This window comes from Herpailurus yagouaroundi, unplaced genomic scaffold (genome assembly GCF_014898765.1).
Source record: "Herpailurus yagouaroundi ecotype Mexico unplaced genomic scaffold, PumYag 197, whole genome shotgun sequence".
Taxonomy (NCBI): domain Eukaryota; kingdom Metazoa; phylum Chordata; class Mammalia; order Carnivora; family Felidae; genus Herpailurus; species Herpailurus yagouaroundi.
The window spans coordinates 9,559,057-9,575,077 of NW_024412428.1; the positions used below are offsets into that span (position 1 = coordinate 9,559,057).

General features: G+C 42.3%; 1 protein-coding gene across 1 annotated transcript in view; it reads left to right on the plus strand.

The window, feature by feature from the left end:
- Positions 1-6,680, plus strand: part of TEX26 (testis expressed 26) — a 31,222-nt gene extending 24,542 nt beyond the window's left edge. The window contains 2 exon segments of the mRNA XM_040448138.1: positions 1,481-1,642; positions 6,515-6,680. Coding sequence (XP_040304072.1) covers positions 1,481-1,642; positions 6,515-6,606 — 254 coding nt within the window. The 3' untranslated portion in view covers positions 6,607-6,680.
- Positions 6,681-16,021: the final 9,341 nt, after the last annotated feature.

A 16,021-nucleotide genomic window follows, 5' to 3' on the forward strand; every position in this document is an offset into this window, starting at 1 on the left:
TGGGGACTGAGGGACACTTCCTCCTTGGGGACTGAGGGACACTTCCTCCTTGTAAAACAGAAGGAAGAATTTAGTTACTATAAAATGACTAAAAAAAGAGACTGAGTGGGACTGAAATTAGATTTGTCAATCATCCACTGGAAGCTTGACCGTATGGTATGTCCATCAAGTCTCTTCAGATTCAGCAACCATTCCATTCACGTATTCTTTTACGATCCTGATTCCCACTGTTTTCAACAGAAAAGCTCTTAAAAGTTCCATGATCAAGCCACCTCCAAGCTACTGGTTAAGAAGATAATTTGGTGTCAGTCTGAGATGGTGATATATTCCTGGTGTGGAGTTGGGATCGAGTAGTACTCTAGACAAAAATCACAGGATAGAAGCTTAGCCTCTCAGGATTAGAAGACAGCATAGAAGTTACCTCATCTGGATCTCACACCCTGTGGGAATCCCCTCTACCCCATCCTTGCCAAGGGCTGATGTTGTCACTCTTTGGAGGATACCCCCCACCCCCAAGGCAACTCTTTCATTCTTACTCCAACTGTTGGAAAGTTCTCAACGGCTGGAACCTTCCTTGCTACACTTTGGCTTTGGTTCTTCGTCTTCCTACAGAGGTTAACTAGTGTGAGTTATTCTATGAAAACCTTCCTTTATACCTTCCACGCTCTCTACCGAAAGCATTTCCAGACCCTCCAAATGCTCTTCTGAGGATGTAGCATGACAGTGCCCTCTTCCTCCCCCTGCTTCCTTCCCCTGGCCAGTGGTCCCTATAAAGGGACAAGCTGGGACTGAAAGCAGTATTTAAGGTGTCCTTAAGGTTCAAAGATTGGGCATGCTGTAGAAGTTAGGTTCTCACCTCATGTTTTCATTGCTTTTTTTTTTTTTTCTGTGATAATTCCATGACCATCGGAACCCACATTAAATGAGCAATATTCAGAATCAAACGTAAGTGATTTTGGTTTTGCTTGCACCTGATGCCTTTATTAGTCTGAACGTGTAATGAGTGCCAGCTGGAGATATCATCACCGCTCACCTGAACACACCTGGGGCCTTGAGGGACTCCTCTTAGTGTGTCAGCCCATGTCTGCACAGGGGATGGCACAAAAGGGAAAGAAGCTTCTGTGAAGGCAGTAGTTTACTAAGGAGGTAGTGAATGCTACCATCCCAACACGCTGAGCAGCAGAAGAGTCGATTTCAGGGAACATTTTTCTGAAAACGGAGGTCAAACTTGAGTCTCTGGCCATCAGCCCCAGTCACCACCACTGCCAACAGCAATGGTCCTGAGTCGGAGCAGCTCTGCTCAGCCCCGAGTCCCGGGAGGAGTCACTCATGTACAGCGCCTCCCTTTCCAGCACCTTAAGGGTGATGATTAAGCTCCGAGTTGGGTTCAGGGCTGTTGGGGGCTTGCTAGACAAATAAGGGCAGGAATTCTTTCCTCAGTGACAGCCTCCGTGTCTTTCCCTCCCGTATGTCCCTCTAGTCCCTTCCGTGCTGTACAGCCACATGAGGAATCAAGAACGCACAAAGAAGCAGACTACGTACCAAAGCGATTATGGGAAAACCTACCTGGATTTCTTAGTGATTTTAAACTCATTTACTCCCTCTCAAATCACAGAGTACCTTCAGAGTCTTTCCTACAAAGGTAAGAGGAGGTCTTGAGTTACTGTTTAATGGATTTACAGATCATAATACACTGCTTTATGCAAATAGAAACTGTTGCAACTTTCAGCCACTGGAGTTAAATGTTCACGAAAAGATAGATATTGCCTCATAGAAATCCCATAGTTTTGTGTAAGCCTCAGCCCATTGAAAATAACGTTTTCTTTTTCTTTTTTGTTTAACTTTTTAGTGTTTATTTTTATTTTTGAGAGAGAGAGAGAGAGAGAGAGAGAGAGAGTGAGTGTGTGTGAGCGGGGGACGGGCAGAGAGAGAGGGAGACGCAGAATCTGAAGCAGGCTCCAGACTGAGCTGTCAGCAAGGAGCCCGATATGGGCCTTGAACTCACAAACCGTGAGATATTGCCCTGAGCTGAAGTCGGATGCTTAATCGACTGAGCCACCCAGGCGCCCCGGAAAAAAAGCTTTCTTAAAAGAGGCCCCAGTGACTATAGCCTCACTTATTACAAAAGAAACACCTAGCTTTTCACTCATTCCTGATCTCGCTCATTTCACTCATTCAGCCTGTGGTTGAATTGCTCCCATATGACTTCTGTTTTTATTACAGTTAAGTGATTTCTTCTGTGGGTGTTTATACTGTCTCACGATTTCGTTTTATCTTACGTGATCTTTATTTCCTGTTTGGTGGTACTTTTTGTGACAGCCTTTTAGAGTACATGAGAATCTCTGTGTATAATGCCCTCAAAAAGAGCGAAGGCCTTGCTCCGGACAGTGTTCGTTCATTCTGCATGACAAAGACTTATCCCAGCTCAGGGCCTGGGGACTGGAATCTCCTCGAGAGCATCTCAGGGGCCGCTGGTCATTCTGTGCCTGTGTAAAATGTCAACTCAGAGCAGTTGGAGAGAAGGAAACTCAACTCCTCCAACAGCTGTGCTCAACATCCACTGCTAGTGACTGCCCTGTCACTCCTCATCTTTGAGCACATGCCCCAGTGCAGACATTTATTTTTATGAAGTATATTCATACGCCACTAAACTAACGTATTAGGTAAGTTATAAAACACACTAAATGCTAAAGGAAGAAGTGCTTCGGGCTGTGTGGGGGTCACTGCCTTGTTTTGTGCCCTGTGCTCGAGCGTAAGCTTAGGTCTTCCGCCAGCTCCTCAGTAATCCTCCGACTGCTCCCTGTCGCCTACCTGCCTTGGTCCCCAATCTCTGTCCTTTGCCTGTCCCCAGCTACGATCGGAAGAGCTTGATCTTCTGAAATCTTCACTGAAACCCTTTTATCCTGAGATCTCCTACCCCACACAAAACTGAAACCCTACTGTGGGCAAGACAGAAAAGGGAGTGTGTGTGTGTGTGTGTGTGTGTGTGTGTGTGTAGGGGGGAAAAGAGGATACTTCCCATGATTGCAGACTGAGGGCTGATGGCCCAAAGGCCTTTAAAAGAGCTTAAATGTTGGGTTTTAAGAGGTACAAGAAACAGGTGTTTTGCCTCACTCTAAGGCAGAAGCAGAAGTCTGTATTTTCCATCGGGAGCCTCATTCCTCTCAGCAGGTGCCTCTCGGCCCGTTTGGCACATCAAAAGGAAACCAAGAGGCTCTTTGAGGTTGGCTGGTCAGATCTTCCAGGGAGTCATCCCATCAAGCTCAAGCCTGCTTTCTGTTCCTTTTCCCAGCTTGGTTCACCTATATAAAACTGTAGTCAGCGTCCTGTAAGGTGCTCTTTTCACCTTGGAGCCACATCTGTGTGACCTATAGAGTGCTCCCAAAGCAGATGCTCCCATCTGCCCAGGGACTTGAAATACAGATGCAGCTGTCGCTTCTCCGCCTGCGTGGAAAAACCGTGGTGGCTGCTGGCACTTCTGTCCTTGGTTGTCTGTGTGTGTGATTTGTAATTGAGCCTTAGTGGTGCCCCCCAGGGGTGAACTGAGGACTCTTTAGATGCTTTGCAGCCTCTGCTCCACTCAGATGTACCTTCTCCAAGATTCCTAGCATAAGCCGATCCCGTTGGACTTCTCCAGTTGGGCTTTTCTCTCCAGACAAGTGAGACATGGCCTATCACTTAACAAAGTAGCTTTGGGGCCAAGCTAGGCTTCGGTAGCTTTTCAGATCTCCTCTGTTCCTGGTGCCCTCAGGATGGGTGCTGGGGCAGGTACAAGATGCTTGTGCCCCAGAGCCTTGCCATTTTGCACTGACTTGGTGGCTTGTAGGATCTGCTTGCTCTGGGGTCTTGGTTTCTCTTCCCTAGTTTTGCTTTAGAATGACCTACCCATCAGCCAGCTATGCTACAGGCTGACAAGCAAGTAGGAGGTTCCCTTTGAGTTCTTATGCCCAGAACCTACTGTCATTTTCTAGTGTCTGGGACGACGCTTATTGCTTTTTGGATGGCGAGTGTCTCAGCAGAGCTCATTTGTGGTAGGGCTGAGCCAGGATGCAAGAGAATAACAATCTTGGCAGGCGTATTAGGCTGAATGAATGATTACCACCTCAGCTTAAAGTATTTTACTGGATTATCCCTCTTAGACAGTCTCAGAGCCCAGAACAGGTACATTTTGAAAGAGAGAGGGGAAGGGGAGGGATGAAGGATATGGCCCAGGGCAGGGGCTAGGGAGGTGGTGGGGGGAGGTAGGATAGAGAAGACTCCAGGAAGACACAAAATGAAGCTGGGGAAGGAGAAAGGGGGAGCAGCTGAAGGCAAATCTTTTGTTTCCAACAATTCTGAGGATCGGCTACTTGGTATTGAGTTTCTCTATGAGAACTTGAGGGGTTTGAACTAGATGTCTTTAGTGGCCATTCTGTTTTCAAAATTGCTTTAATCTCTGAGTGATTCAGACCACCGACAGCTCTGACTCTTGGGGCCTCTGTTATCTATTGATAAGGACTGTCATCTCCCCGGGTAGTCCCCCCTCGAACGACAAAATTACCTGAAATCTGGCTTCAGATGCTTTCAACTATTACTCCCTCTCTATCTCTCCCAATCAACACTCCCAGGAATATTCCTTCCTAGGGTGTGATTCAGTGTTGTGACGAATATATTCACGGACTCGAGAAACTTCACCGATTGAATACCTATAATGCCTACTTGAGACCAAGATAAATAAAAAACAAATCCTTCTTTTTTCAAGGAACTCATCGTCAGGGGTGGGAGACAGGCACACAGTGGTAATGTCATGAGCTCTGTAATCGAAGTAGTCTTTGGGTACGTTCCAACCCTGTGGATTGACATTGCCTGAGGGAAGGCTGCTTCTGGGAGGGAGGCTTCCTTTGAAGGTTAAGGATGAATCACCCTGACAAGAACCAGGGCCTTTCAGAGGGAGCAGAGGGAGGAGCATAAATGAAATCACGGAGACATGAGTCTGAATCTGTACGTAATAAATACAGTAGCATCTGGATTACAACTAGTAGCCTGTCGGACATTAATTTATTTAAATTGATATTAAATTGGACACAATCTCCTCTTTTTTTATTAATTCACGCCAAATTTGATTCACCCTCTATGTTTACCTTTGGTATAAGAATGATTTTTCGTTCACTTGCTTGCTTATTTAAAATTAGCTCTTTGCTGTAAGGTTTAAAATGGAGCCATTTGGGGCTTGCAATGACAAGGACTCAAACTAGCAAATGCTGAGAGTATGGAGCAAAAAGTTGCTGGTGGGTATATCAAATAGTAGGATCACTGTAACCCTTGTAACAGATCTGGCAGTTTCCCACAAAGTGAGACCAAATCTACTCCATGACCCAGAAATTCTACTTCTGGGTATTCACCCAAGAGACAAGAAAACACATGCCCATGGAGGGACTTGTCCAAAAATGTTCATGGCCATTTTATTCTTCACAGTCCCACACCGGATACAACCCAAATTACCACCAATGGCAGAAGGTAAACAGACTGGTATGTTCGCAAGATACTACTAGATCTTAAAAAGCCCCAGTGATTGGTGTATTCAACGACAAGAACTTCAAACACATTACGCCGAGTGAGAGGAGCCGGACACAAAATCAAACATTTTGTATGTGGGCCTTTATTCAAAGGGCTACAACAGGCAACATTTATCTGTGATGAAGGAAATCAGACGAGTGAGTGTCTTGAGGGAGGAGGCGTTGACGGGGAAGGAGCCTGACAAATTTACTCCCAGCCTGACAATTGCTGGGAGTAAGAAAAATTTTACAGCTCCTCTCTGATGTATATAATATACACACGCGTGCGCGCACACGTATATGTAATGACGATTAGGGAACCATGGATGTTCCGACTCAGACAAGGCTCCTTTACTTTCCAGATGAGGAAATGGAGGCCAGAAGGTTGAAGGGCCCTCTCATGGTCAGTTATTACTCAAAGATAGCAAAGCGTACCAAGGTTTGTTGGCAGAGGAAATAGCCCTGGCTTCAAGAAGCTCTTGAACAGTAGCTTCTATGGTTTTATGTCATCACGGTTTATTACTGTGTTCTCAGTAGTAAAGGACAAGGCTATCCTATTTATTGTCTTTTATGGACCAGGCCCTGCCCAGGTGCTTCTCACATAGCATTCCTAACCCAGTCCAGCAAAGGTGCAAGGTAAGCGCTATTATATATATTCAAAGACAAGGAAGTGAAGAGTTGGAGAGGCCATGTGATTTGCCAAAGATCGTGAGCGCGGAACGGAAACTTAAGTCAGTTTCATTCCAAACTCCATGCTCTTTCCAGGAAGACTTAATGATCCTTTCAATATGAAGTGTACTCTTTTTAATCCATACTTATACAATTGTACATTAGACATATGCCCTTTGATATTTTGGTCCCATCAAATTTGTATATAGAGCGCTATTCTCAGATATTTTTCCTCCTTCCTAGAATTTCTCTATTTAGTGCTTAAGTAGTTAAATGGAAGATTTCATCCTGTTTTTCTTCATAATTTTCAGACAGACAAATTCTTGCTCGCTTTATTTGCTCTCACTGTGGCGTTGACATGGGACAGGAAAATAACAGAAACGGTACAAATGAAGAAAATTGAAAATCAATGAAAGCACCGGGTCAAAGGGCCTACTGAGTCATTTTTTCAATAATGAAAACATAATAAGATCCAAATTGTTCTAAATAATTTATTCGTGACGCTGTGTAATTTTGTTTTATTTTGTTTTTAAACAATAAAATCATTTAAGGTCATAAATCCTTCCCACCCCCATAGCTTTAAGTGTATCTAATAGATTTTGCTGTAATGTTTTGTTCTATTATCTTCTGGATACTTAATTTGTGGTTTCAGTTTTGATAGCCTCTTAGACCCAGACATTATGCCAAAGAGGTTTCTTAATTTTCCAATAATTAGAGGATTTAAAAAAAAATGTGTAATTGTTGATTGCCTGTTTGAAAGTTAAAAAATATATATATTTGCTTTGAAAAATACACCAAAGTTTTCTTTAGTTGTGCATATGATTAATTTGTAAATTACATGAATATAAGAGGAGAAAAAAACGTGTAGGTTACTGTGTTTCCCACATCGTGTCTATCTTTGCTTGTATACTTGAACTGTCAAATTCTGAAAGAATAATATTAAAAACAGCCCACAGTAAAAATGTTTTCATTAATGTCTCCTTGGATTTCATATATTTATATATGTAAATATATAATATATAGCTGCTATGTTGTTTGTCAATGTTCATGACTCATAGAGCTTTTTCAGTGATTAGTTTCCTGCTCATTACATGCTCTTCCTCTTTGACCTCATTAATAATTTTGGCCATGAATTACCTTGAAGCTGATATTAGTGTTGCCATCCATGTTGGGCTTGCTTTTCTCTGCCTTTTCTTGGCATATCTTTGCCTTCCCTTAATTTCCAATCTTTCCTTGTAGCATTGTTTCAATATGCTTCCAGAAATACCTTATGCCTGGGTTTTATATTGTAACTAATGAGAGTCTTTATCTTTTGCCGGGAGAATTTAGTAATTATGATGCTTGACATACTTGCTTTTATGATTGCCATATTAGTTTTTGTTATTCTTTATTGTTTTTTTTAGATTTACTTTTAATTTTTTTCTTTATTTTTTTCTTAAGCCACTAATTTTTATTATTTTTAATGTTTATTTATTTACTTTGAGAGAGAGAGAGAGAGAGAGAGCACGAGTGGGGGAGAGGCAAAGAGAGAGAGAGAGGGAGAGAGAGAATCCCAAGTAGGGTCTATGCTGTCGGTGCGGAACCTGACAGAGGCCTCGATCTCACAAACCGTGAGATCATGACCTGAGCTGGAATCAAGAGTCAGATGCTTAACTGACGGGGCCACCCAGGTGCCCCTGATTTTTAAATTACACTATTTTTTGAATTAAAAGCAGTTTTTGAAAAGTCATACATGGCCATTGCTGATTTGGGGTTCTCTATTAAAATAAAAAATTACACAATTCCTATGCTTCTGGTGCCTTCTCCTTCACAACTCCTCCCTTCCCCACTTACTGATGGGAGATATTTTATTTCCCCAACTCGTAGTGTACTTCCTGTCCCATCCCCACACGCACATGTACACACACGCTCACACACACTTCACTGCTGAGGGAGTTTGGAATTTTTGCTTCAAGCGCTTCTTAAGGATTTCCTTGCAATTTCCTTTCCTATTTAAAGAAGATGTAAGGCATATAATTTTCAGTCACATCATCAGTATCATCCACTTATATTTAACTATCACCGGTTCCTCCATTCTTTTGTCTTCCTAAATGATGAGATCCGTGCTCTGACTTACTTTTATCTGGTTAGAATAGTTGCTATGGATTTTCTCAGATGGGTTCCCAGGATGGTAACACCCTGAACCTTACTTATCCCACAAGGTCATTCTTTTGACCTTTTGTCTTAATTAAATGGTATCTTGTCTGGGTGTAGAATTCTTGGAACTAACTTTGATTTTCTCAATTGCCCACAGGTATTCTATTGTCTTGGTTGAGAGTACAATTTATAAGTCAGATACTGGTCTGGTTCAATTACTGCCATATGTGATCTGGGTTTTGTGAGTGTGTGTGTGTGTGTGTGTGTGCATGTGTGTGTGCTTCCTGGAAGTTTATAAGGTTCTCTCGTTATCTTTAGACTATTTCGGTAACTTTTTGAAGCTATGTTCAGTTTCATTTGGAATTTTTCTTTAACTTCAGGTCATTTCTTTTATTTCACCTTTTGTTATTATGGCCTTTCTCTATGGAACTCTCTATGCTACCTTTTCTCCTTCTGAATATAATAATATTTGCAGCAGAGGCCTCCTGGATCTGTCCTTTTAGTCTTTCGCCTTTTTGTTTATCGTTGTCATTTTTAAAAATGGTTTTAACTTCTGTTGTATGTTTCTTCCTTTTGCTCACTCAAAACATCAGTTTGGTTCTTAGCAATGACCCTTCTGTTTGCCACATTTTAAAATCCAGGCATTAGGGGTGTAACACCCGAGGTCGTGAAACCCCCCACAAGAGACCACCAGAGTCGTAAGTCAAAGCCAAGCGGCAAGGGTCGTTTATTGCAGGTTCGAACCTGGACCTCCGCGTACTCGTTGCCAGTGACGATAAGAGGCCCCAATCAGGGTTGGTACAGCATTGTTATAGACAGAGACAAATAGCGTAGGGGAGGTTTCAGATTATAGGGGGCCTGATTAGTTGATTTTAAAGTAAGGACATTTGTTGTTCTCTGATTGGGCGTCCTTTGTCCTTTGGCGGGAAGGCTTTGTCCGTTACTTGTGGCGGGAGAAAAAAGGGGAAGGGGGAAGGGGGAAGGGGGAAGGGGAGGAATGTGTTAAGCAAGCAAGATTACAGAAGCGAGAAAATGCTGGTTAGTAAGTATTTTCATAATCTTAGGGTATAGCAAACTAAGTCTAGAAAAATTTAACGGTGCTCACATCGAACAATAGGCAAGACATACAAAATTTTAAATTCATTTTCTACAGGGCCGCCTGGGTGGCTCAGTCAGTTGAGCAGCCGACTTTGGCTCAGGTCACGATCTCACGGTCCATGAGTTCAAGCCCCGCGTCGGGCTCTGTGCTGACAGCTCGGAGCCTGGAGCCTATTTCGGATTCTGTGTCTCCCTCTCTCTGACCCTCCCCCGTTCATGCTCTGTCTCTCTCTGTCTCAAAAATAAATAAACGTTAAAAAAAATTTTTTTAAATCCAGGCATCAAATTTTATTTTAGCTTTAGCTTTAGAAAGTCTTTTTTTCACTCTATGATTGAATCTCCTTGAGAGTTTACTTCTCTTTTGTTAAACTTATCCTTACCTTCTTCATTGACTCTGCCTTAATTGGAGCCACCTTTTCTAATTTTGGGGTCTGGTCTTTTCCCTCAATGTATAGAGTACTCATAACGGATATCATAGGTTGTCTGCCCTCAGGCTAGGTCAGTCCCCTGGGGCCTCTGAACCAAGAAAAATGAGCCTTAGGGGAAGGCTGGTCAGTATTTGTTTACCGGCTGAGAAGTGAAGGGCTTGGCTAATAGAAGGGCCCTTGCTACTGAAGGGCAGGGGAGAGTCCCATGCTCCCTCTGGTTCCTCCGAGAAGGGGATGAACAACTCTTTCTCAACTGCGCAGACTGGGAAGAGTGTTGCAAACCCCTCCAGGTTTTGTATGGTCATCAGGCTTGGACAGGTTGTCTCGGAACCACAAGCGACAAGGGGACAGGTGTAGTGCTTCTGGAAGGTATATTCCCACATCTGCCCATTGGGGCCCATCAGAGAACCTTGAATCGGAGATCCTTGCTCTGGGTTTCTCCCATGGCTCGGTGTCTACTGCCCTACCATGGCACAAAGATTCGAGAAGAATAAAGATCTGTACCTACTCTGAATTTCTGACGAATTTGTGACTTCACCCAAGGCCCGGGCCCCGCTCAGTAACGTGCAGTTTGGTTGTTGTGAGGTATTGGAGTGCATCGGAAGCTCCTTAAAGATAAGGCTTCTCAGCCTCACTCTCTCTACTTCCCCCGAAGTTGTGTGGGGGCATTCTCTCCTCTGCTCCCTGCCCTGAATAATAATTACCAGCAAGATTTGCGTGGGGAGGCAGCTTGACCACACAGTGTTTTATGGATCTCTTGTTTGCACCTGTCCTACTTTCCATTTCCATTTTGTATGAAAGCAGCAATATCCCAATGGTGTCTCTTTAAGATGGGTAATTTTCTACCTATAAGCTGGTGTTTGCCCCGCTTGGGCCAGCACTCGAACATCAAGCTGCTGTTGATGTCTTTCTTGGAATTCTAGGGATTTCGCTGTGGCCAGCCAGTAATTTCACATGGATTCACCCTTAGTTTAGTGTGTGTAGTGTGGGGCTTCCTGACTGTCCTTACAACACTCACTCCAAAGCATGGTCCACACACCACTGGGATCCTGTGACAAATACGAAACAACGAGCAGCCACTTCAGTCAATATTTATTGAACCCCTACTTAGTCTGCAGTATTTTGTTACAGCAGCCCAAATAGACTCATACACCTACCCCAGCTGACCTGCCCCACTGACCCACAAATTGTGAGTGAAAAATAAATGGTTTTCGTTGCATGCCACTGAGATTAATGTAACCATAGCTAAATGATTCACGCACAGTATTTATTTAGATGAGACATTTCAGGGAAACCTCAAAACAAAATGAAAGGCTTGGTACAATCAGTTCTCCCTCTTAAAAATATTAAGTCTGAACACCACTGAAAACTGGGTAGTGTTTAAAAAGTGGTTGTCTTTAAACATAGGAGAGGGCGGTTGTGTTTCCTTTGTATTTTAAAGCCTGCCAAATGGTGAAGGTATTCGAAACATTGAAAACTTCAAAGGTTCTCCTGAGGCCAGTAGCCACTGGTTATTTTAATGTGCCAAAGGATGTGAATGATTGCTTTGCTATGGTTCCTTCTCAGAGCATATTGTCAAGACCAGATCAGTCAATGCGTCCGATGTGAATTAATTATGTGGTCCTAGTATCTCTATTACCGTATTTCAAAGAGAGTTGCATTTCAACACAGATAATGATTCTGAACTTGTTTCTTTTGTGGAATCCCCTGATGGTTTTTTTTTTTTTATTCCCTTTCCACTCTCTTGCAAAACTCACCCCCGCACACACACCCAATCAAAAAAAAAAAAAAATACATACATAACAGATTTTTATACTTTCCAGAAACATCTGTTCTTTGTTTTTAACCTCTTGAGGAAACTGTGATATAAATATGTTTAAATTTGTTCTGTTCTGTTTAAAAAATGCTTTCACGAACGGAAGAGTCGAAAAGTAACATCACTTTAAATTAAAGACTGCAGTAATTTATTTTAAAAAAATAAGAGAAAAGAGAAGAATCACCATGGTGCATATGTAGTGGAATTTTCATTATGTGCTAAGAACCTCTCTGTACAGCAGGTATAGGACAGAGCCGTGCTTCTCAACCTTGGCTGCACAACAGAATGGCCTAGAGAGATTTTGATGCGGGGCTCGATCTCATGAACCACGAGATCATGACCTGAGCTGAAAATAAGAGTCAGGCATTCAACCAACTGAGCCACCCAGGTGCCCCTGTCTCCATTTGAAGTGGGCTTCCTTGCGTGTGTATATACCACATCTTTTTCTATTCATCAGTCAATGGGCATTTGGGCTGTTTCCATAATTTGGCTATTGCAGATAACGCTGAAGTATCAGGGTGTGTGTATCCCTTTGAATTAGTATTTTGTGAGTGGGGGGATGGCTTAAATAGGTGATGGGGATTAAGGAGTGCATTTGTTGTGTTGAGCACGGGGTATCCTATGGAAGTGTTGAATCGCTATATTGTACACTGTATGTTAACCGACCAGAATTTAAATAAAAACTTAAAAAATGGGGGTGCCCGGATGGCTCAGTGGGTTGAGCAGCTGACTCTTGATTTTTGGCTCAGGTCATGATAGCAAGGTTTGTGGATTTGAGTCCCGCCTTGGGCTCTGTGCTGACAGTGTGAAGCTTCCTTGGAATTAATTCTCTCTCTCCCCCTCTCTCTCTGCTCCTTCCCCACCCTCTCCTGCTTGCTCTCCCTCTCTCTCAAAATAAATAAGTAAAAGAAAGAAAGAAAGAAAGAAAGAAAGAAAGAAAGAAAGAAATCTTTAAAAAACTTTAAAAAATGAAAATTAAAAAAATAAAGTAGGTTTCTTGTAGATAGCAAATAATTAGACTTGCTTTTATTTTCAATCTGATAATCTCTCTCTCAATTAGTGAGCTCATGCGATTCACCTTTAATGTGATTATCGGTACGATTGGATTACAATGTTTCATTTTGATATCTGTTTTCCATTTTATTTCATATCTTCTTTTTTCCCTCTTTTTCTATCTTCTCGTGGATTGATATCAGCATGTTTTTTGAATCAGTTGGATTGATCCAGATTATTTTTATTATTCCATTTTTGTCTCCTTATTATTATATATGCTGTTTTCCAAATATTTTCTAGTGCTTGCCTTAGTGTCTCCAATATACATCTTGAAGTAGTATGTATCCACTATCAAATATTTTACTGCCTCCCATGAGTTTAAAGACCTCATAATTTTATATGCCTAATTCCTCCTTCTTTCCTTTATGCTATTGTTATCATACATTTTATTTTCACCGATGTTATAAATATGCAACAGACTACTGTTCTTTTTTAGATAGCTTTCTTTTAGAAAAATCAAATTTGATGTTATCTTTGTTGTATCTCTAGCACTCTCCATTTCTTTGTGTAGGTCTGAGTTTCTGTCTGATGCCATATTCTTTAACCTTCCCAAAGCTTTTCCTTCTGGTAGACTTTTGCGTGAGGATTAAGGTTAATCTTATCAGGAGCTGGGCTGAGTTTGAGGTGACTTGTTGCTAGGATTACCCTCGGTACAACAAAACCTACAAATTTTTCTCAGTTTCTGTTTGAGAATGTCTCTATTTCGCTTTCAGTTTTGGAAGATATTTTTTGAGCTATAGAATTTTCGCTTAACAGATTTCTTTTCTTTCAACATTTTAATGGTGTTCTTCCTTTGCCTTATTGCTTGTGTCATTTCTAACAAGGGGCGCCCTAATTCTTATCTTTATTCCTCTGTAATAGGTCTTTCTTTGGTGACTGCCTTCAAAATTTTCTTTCTTTTTTTTTTTTTTTTCCCCCAAGGAGTTTGACTATAATATTAAGGTTTTTGTTTGTCCTTTTGTTTGGCTTTGGTATTTACCCTGCTTAATGTTCTCTGAGCTTCTTAAATCTATGGTTTGGTTTCTGTCATTGATTTGGGGAAATTCTTAGCCATTATTCCTTCAAAGAGTTCTTCTGCCCTGTTCTCTTGTCTTCTGCTTCTATGATGCTAAGCACACATATATTACTTGACATTGTCACTCAGCTCTGAAATATTCTGTTTTGTTCTTTTTTTTTTTTTCTGCTCTATTCTCTCTTTGTGTTTCAGTTTGGCTAATGTCTATCGGCCAGTCATCGAGTTCACTGATTCTTTTCTTGATTGTGTCACGTCTACTGATCAGCCCATCAAAGGGGGCTCTTCATCTCGATTTCTACATTGTTCATTTCTAGCATTTCCATTTGATTCTTTCTTGTGGTTTGCATCTCTGTGCTGACCTTAACTGTTTGGTATTGCATACTGTCTACATTTCTGTTAGACTTTAATATATTCATGGTAGTTGTTTAAAACTTCCCATTACATAGTTCCAACATTGGTGCCATAGCTGAGTCTTTTTCTGTTGATTGCTTTGTCTCTTGACAGTGTACTGATTTTTTTAAATTGTCCTTACATGTGCCTCATAACTTTTTGCTGGAAGCGGAACATCTTGCGTACGACAGTAGAATCTGGAGTCAACAGTTTTCATGACTGGGTACCGTTATGCTTTGTCTTCTAGTAGACCTTTGGTGTGGGAGTTAGCGTTCTTTCCGTCAGGTTTGTTGTTGCTATGGTTACCCTGGGTGCACCACAGGTTTCAGATTCCTCTAACAATACCTTGTAGTGGAACAGTACCTTGTACCATAGCAGCTGGCTTTCCAGAGACTTTCAATTCCTGCTCCTTCCCAGCGTTAGGTGTCTCCTGTACGATGCACCTCAGTATGGGTGTATTTCCACACTTGTAGCTCTGCTGGCAGTATTCTACTGTTACTTGTCACTCAGCTTGTTAGCGTCGTGGTGGGGATGTTCTCTGGTGCACTGGCTAAGCCTTATTCTTAGGCTGATACTAGGTTCCCGGGTCTTGGGATGTGGCCTTCTCAGGACTCCTGCCTCCCCTCTAGCTATAGTTCTGAGCCCAGTCCTTGTGCCTGTCCCTTTCCCATGAATAGAGGATACTTTCATCTCCCTTCCCTCAGCAGCAGTGGGTTTTCCCCTAGGCCCTAGAGGCAGTATTATTTTCTCCCCCCCTTATAGAATAAAGCTTATATTCCATAGGAGAGATAGGGAAAGGGGTCGGGGTAGGGCTTCCTGCTCCTCCTGTGGTAGCTACTCTCCCTAAAGCCTGCACCATATTTTCCCTGGAGAGTCACAAGTCCCTCCCATGAACTCCTGGCAGGGTCCATGGAGAAGTCTGCAAGGGGGTGGGAGATCCCCCAAGTCCCGCGGCCTCACCGGGCTCCACACTCTACTGCCAGCCCGTATTTAGTTTCTATCAAATCACCAACTGTTCTTGCAGAATTCTTTCTGGCGTCCAGGTGCTTCTGTCCTAGGTTAAGCAAATATCAGTTCCCATCTCGCCCCGCGGGTGCCCGTGTCTCCTTAGATTTGGGGCTAGTTGGTTTGCCCTGTGACCTCAACTCTGTGATAGGCACAAAAAAAGTTGCAAACTTGCAGTTTGTCCGGGTTTCTGTGGTGGTTGTTCTTATCAGGGTGGGAATTATACCTTTTCCTCCTCTCCAGAGCCCTGAGCGGAAGCTGAAAGTCAGAAATAGGGTTTTTAGTTGAAGTTTTCTGTCTTTTAACAGTTTCTAACTTCCACTTATAGGTAAGTCCCGAGGATGCAATGTACAGCATGAAGACGATGATTTGCTATAGTGTATATTTGAAAGCTGCTAAGACAATAGATCTTAAACGTTCTCATCACAAGAAAAAAATGTGTCACTATATAAAGTGATGGATATTAATTAAACTTATTGTGGTGATCATTTCACAATACCAACATGTATCAAGTCATTGGATTGTGGGCCTTAAATTTATACAATGTTACATATCGATTATATCTCAATAAAACTAAAAAAATGAGTCTTTTTTGGCATGTTAAGGATATCTCACTAAAAAATCATACAGTATTTTTAAAATCGTGTGGACTAGGGGTGCCTGGGTGGGTCAGTCAATTGGGCGTCCGACTTTGACTCAGGTCATGATCTCGCGGTCTGTGGGTTCGAGCCCCACATCAGGCTCTGTTCTGACAGCTGGGAGCCTGGAGCCCGCTTCCCATTCTGTGTCTCCTTCTCTCTCTGCTCCCCGCCCCCAGTTGTGCTCTGCCTCTGTCTCTCAAAAATAAATAAATGTAAAAAAAAGTAACAAAAGTCGT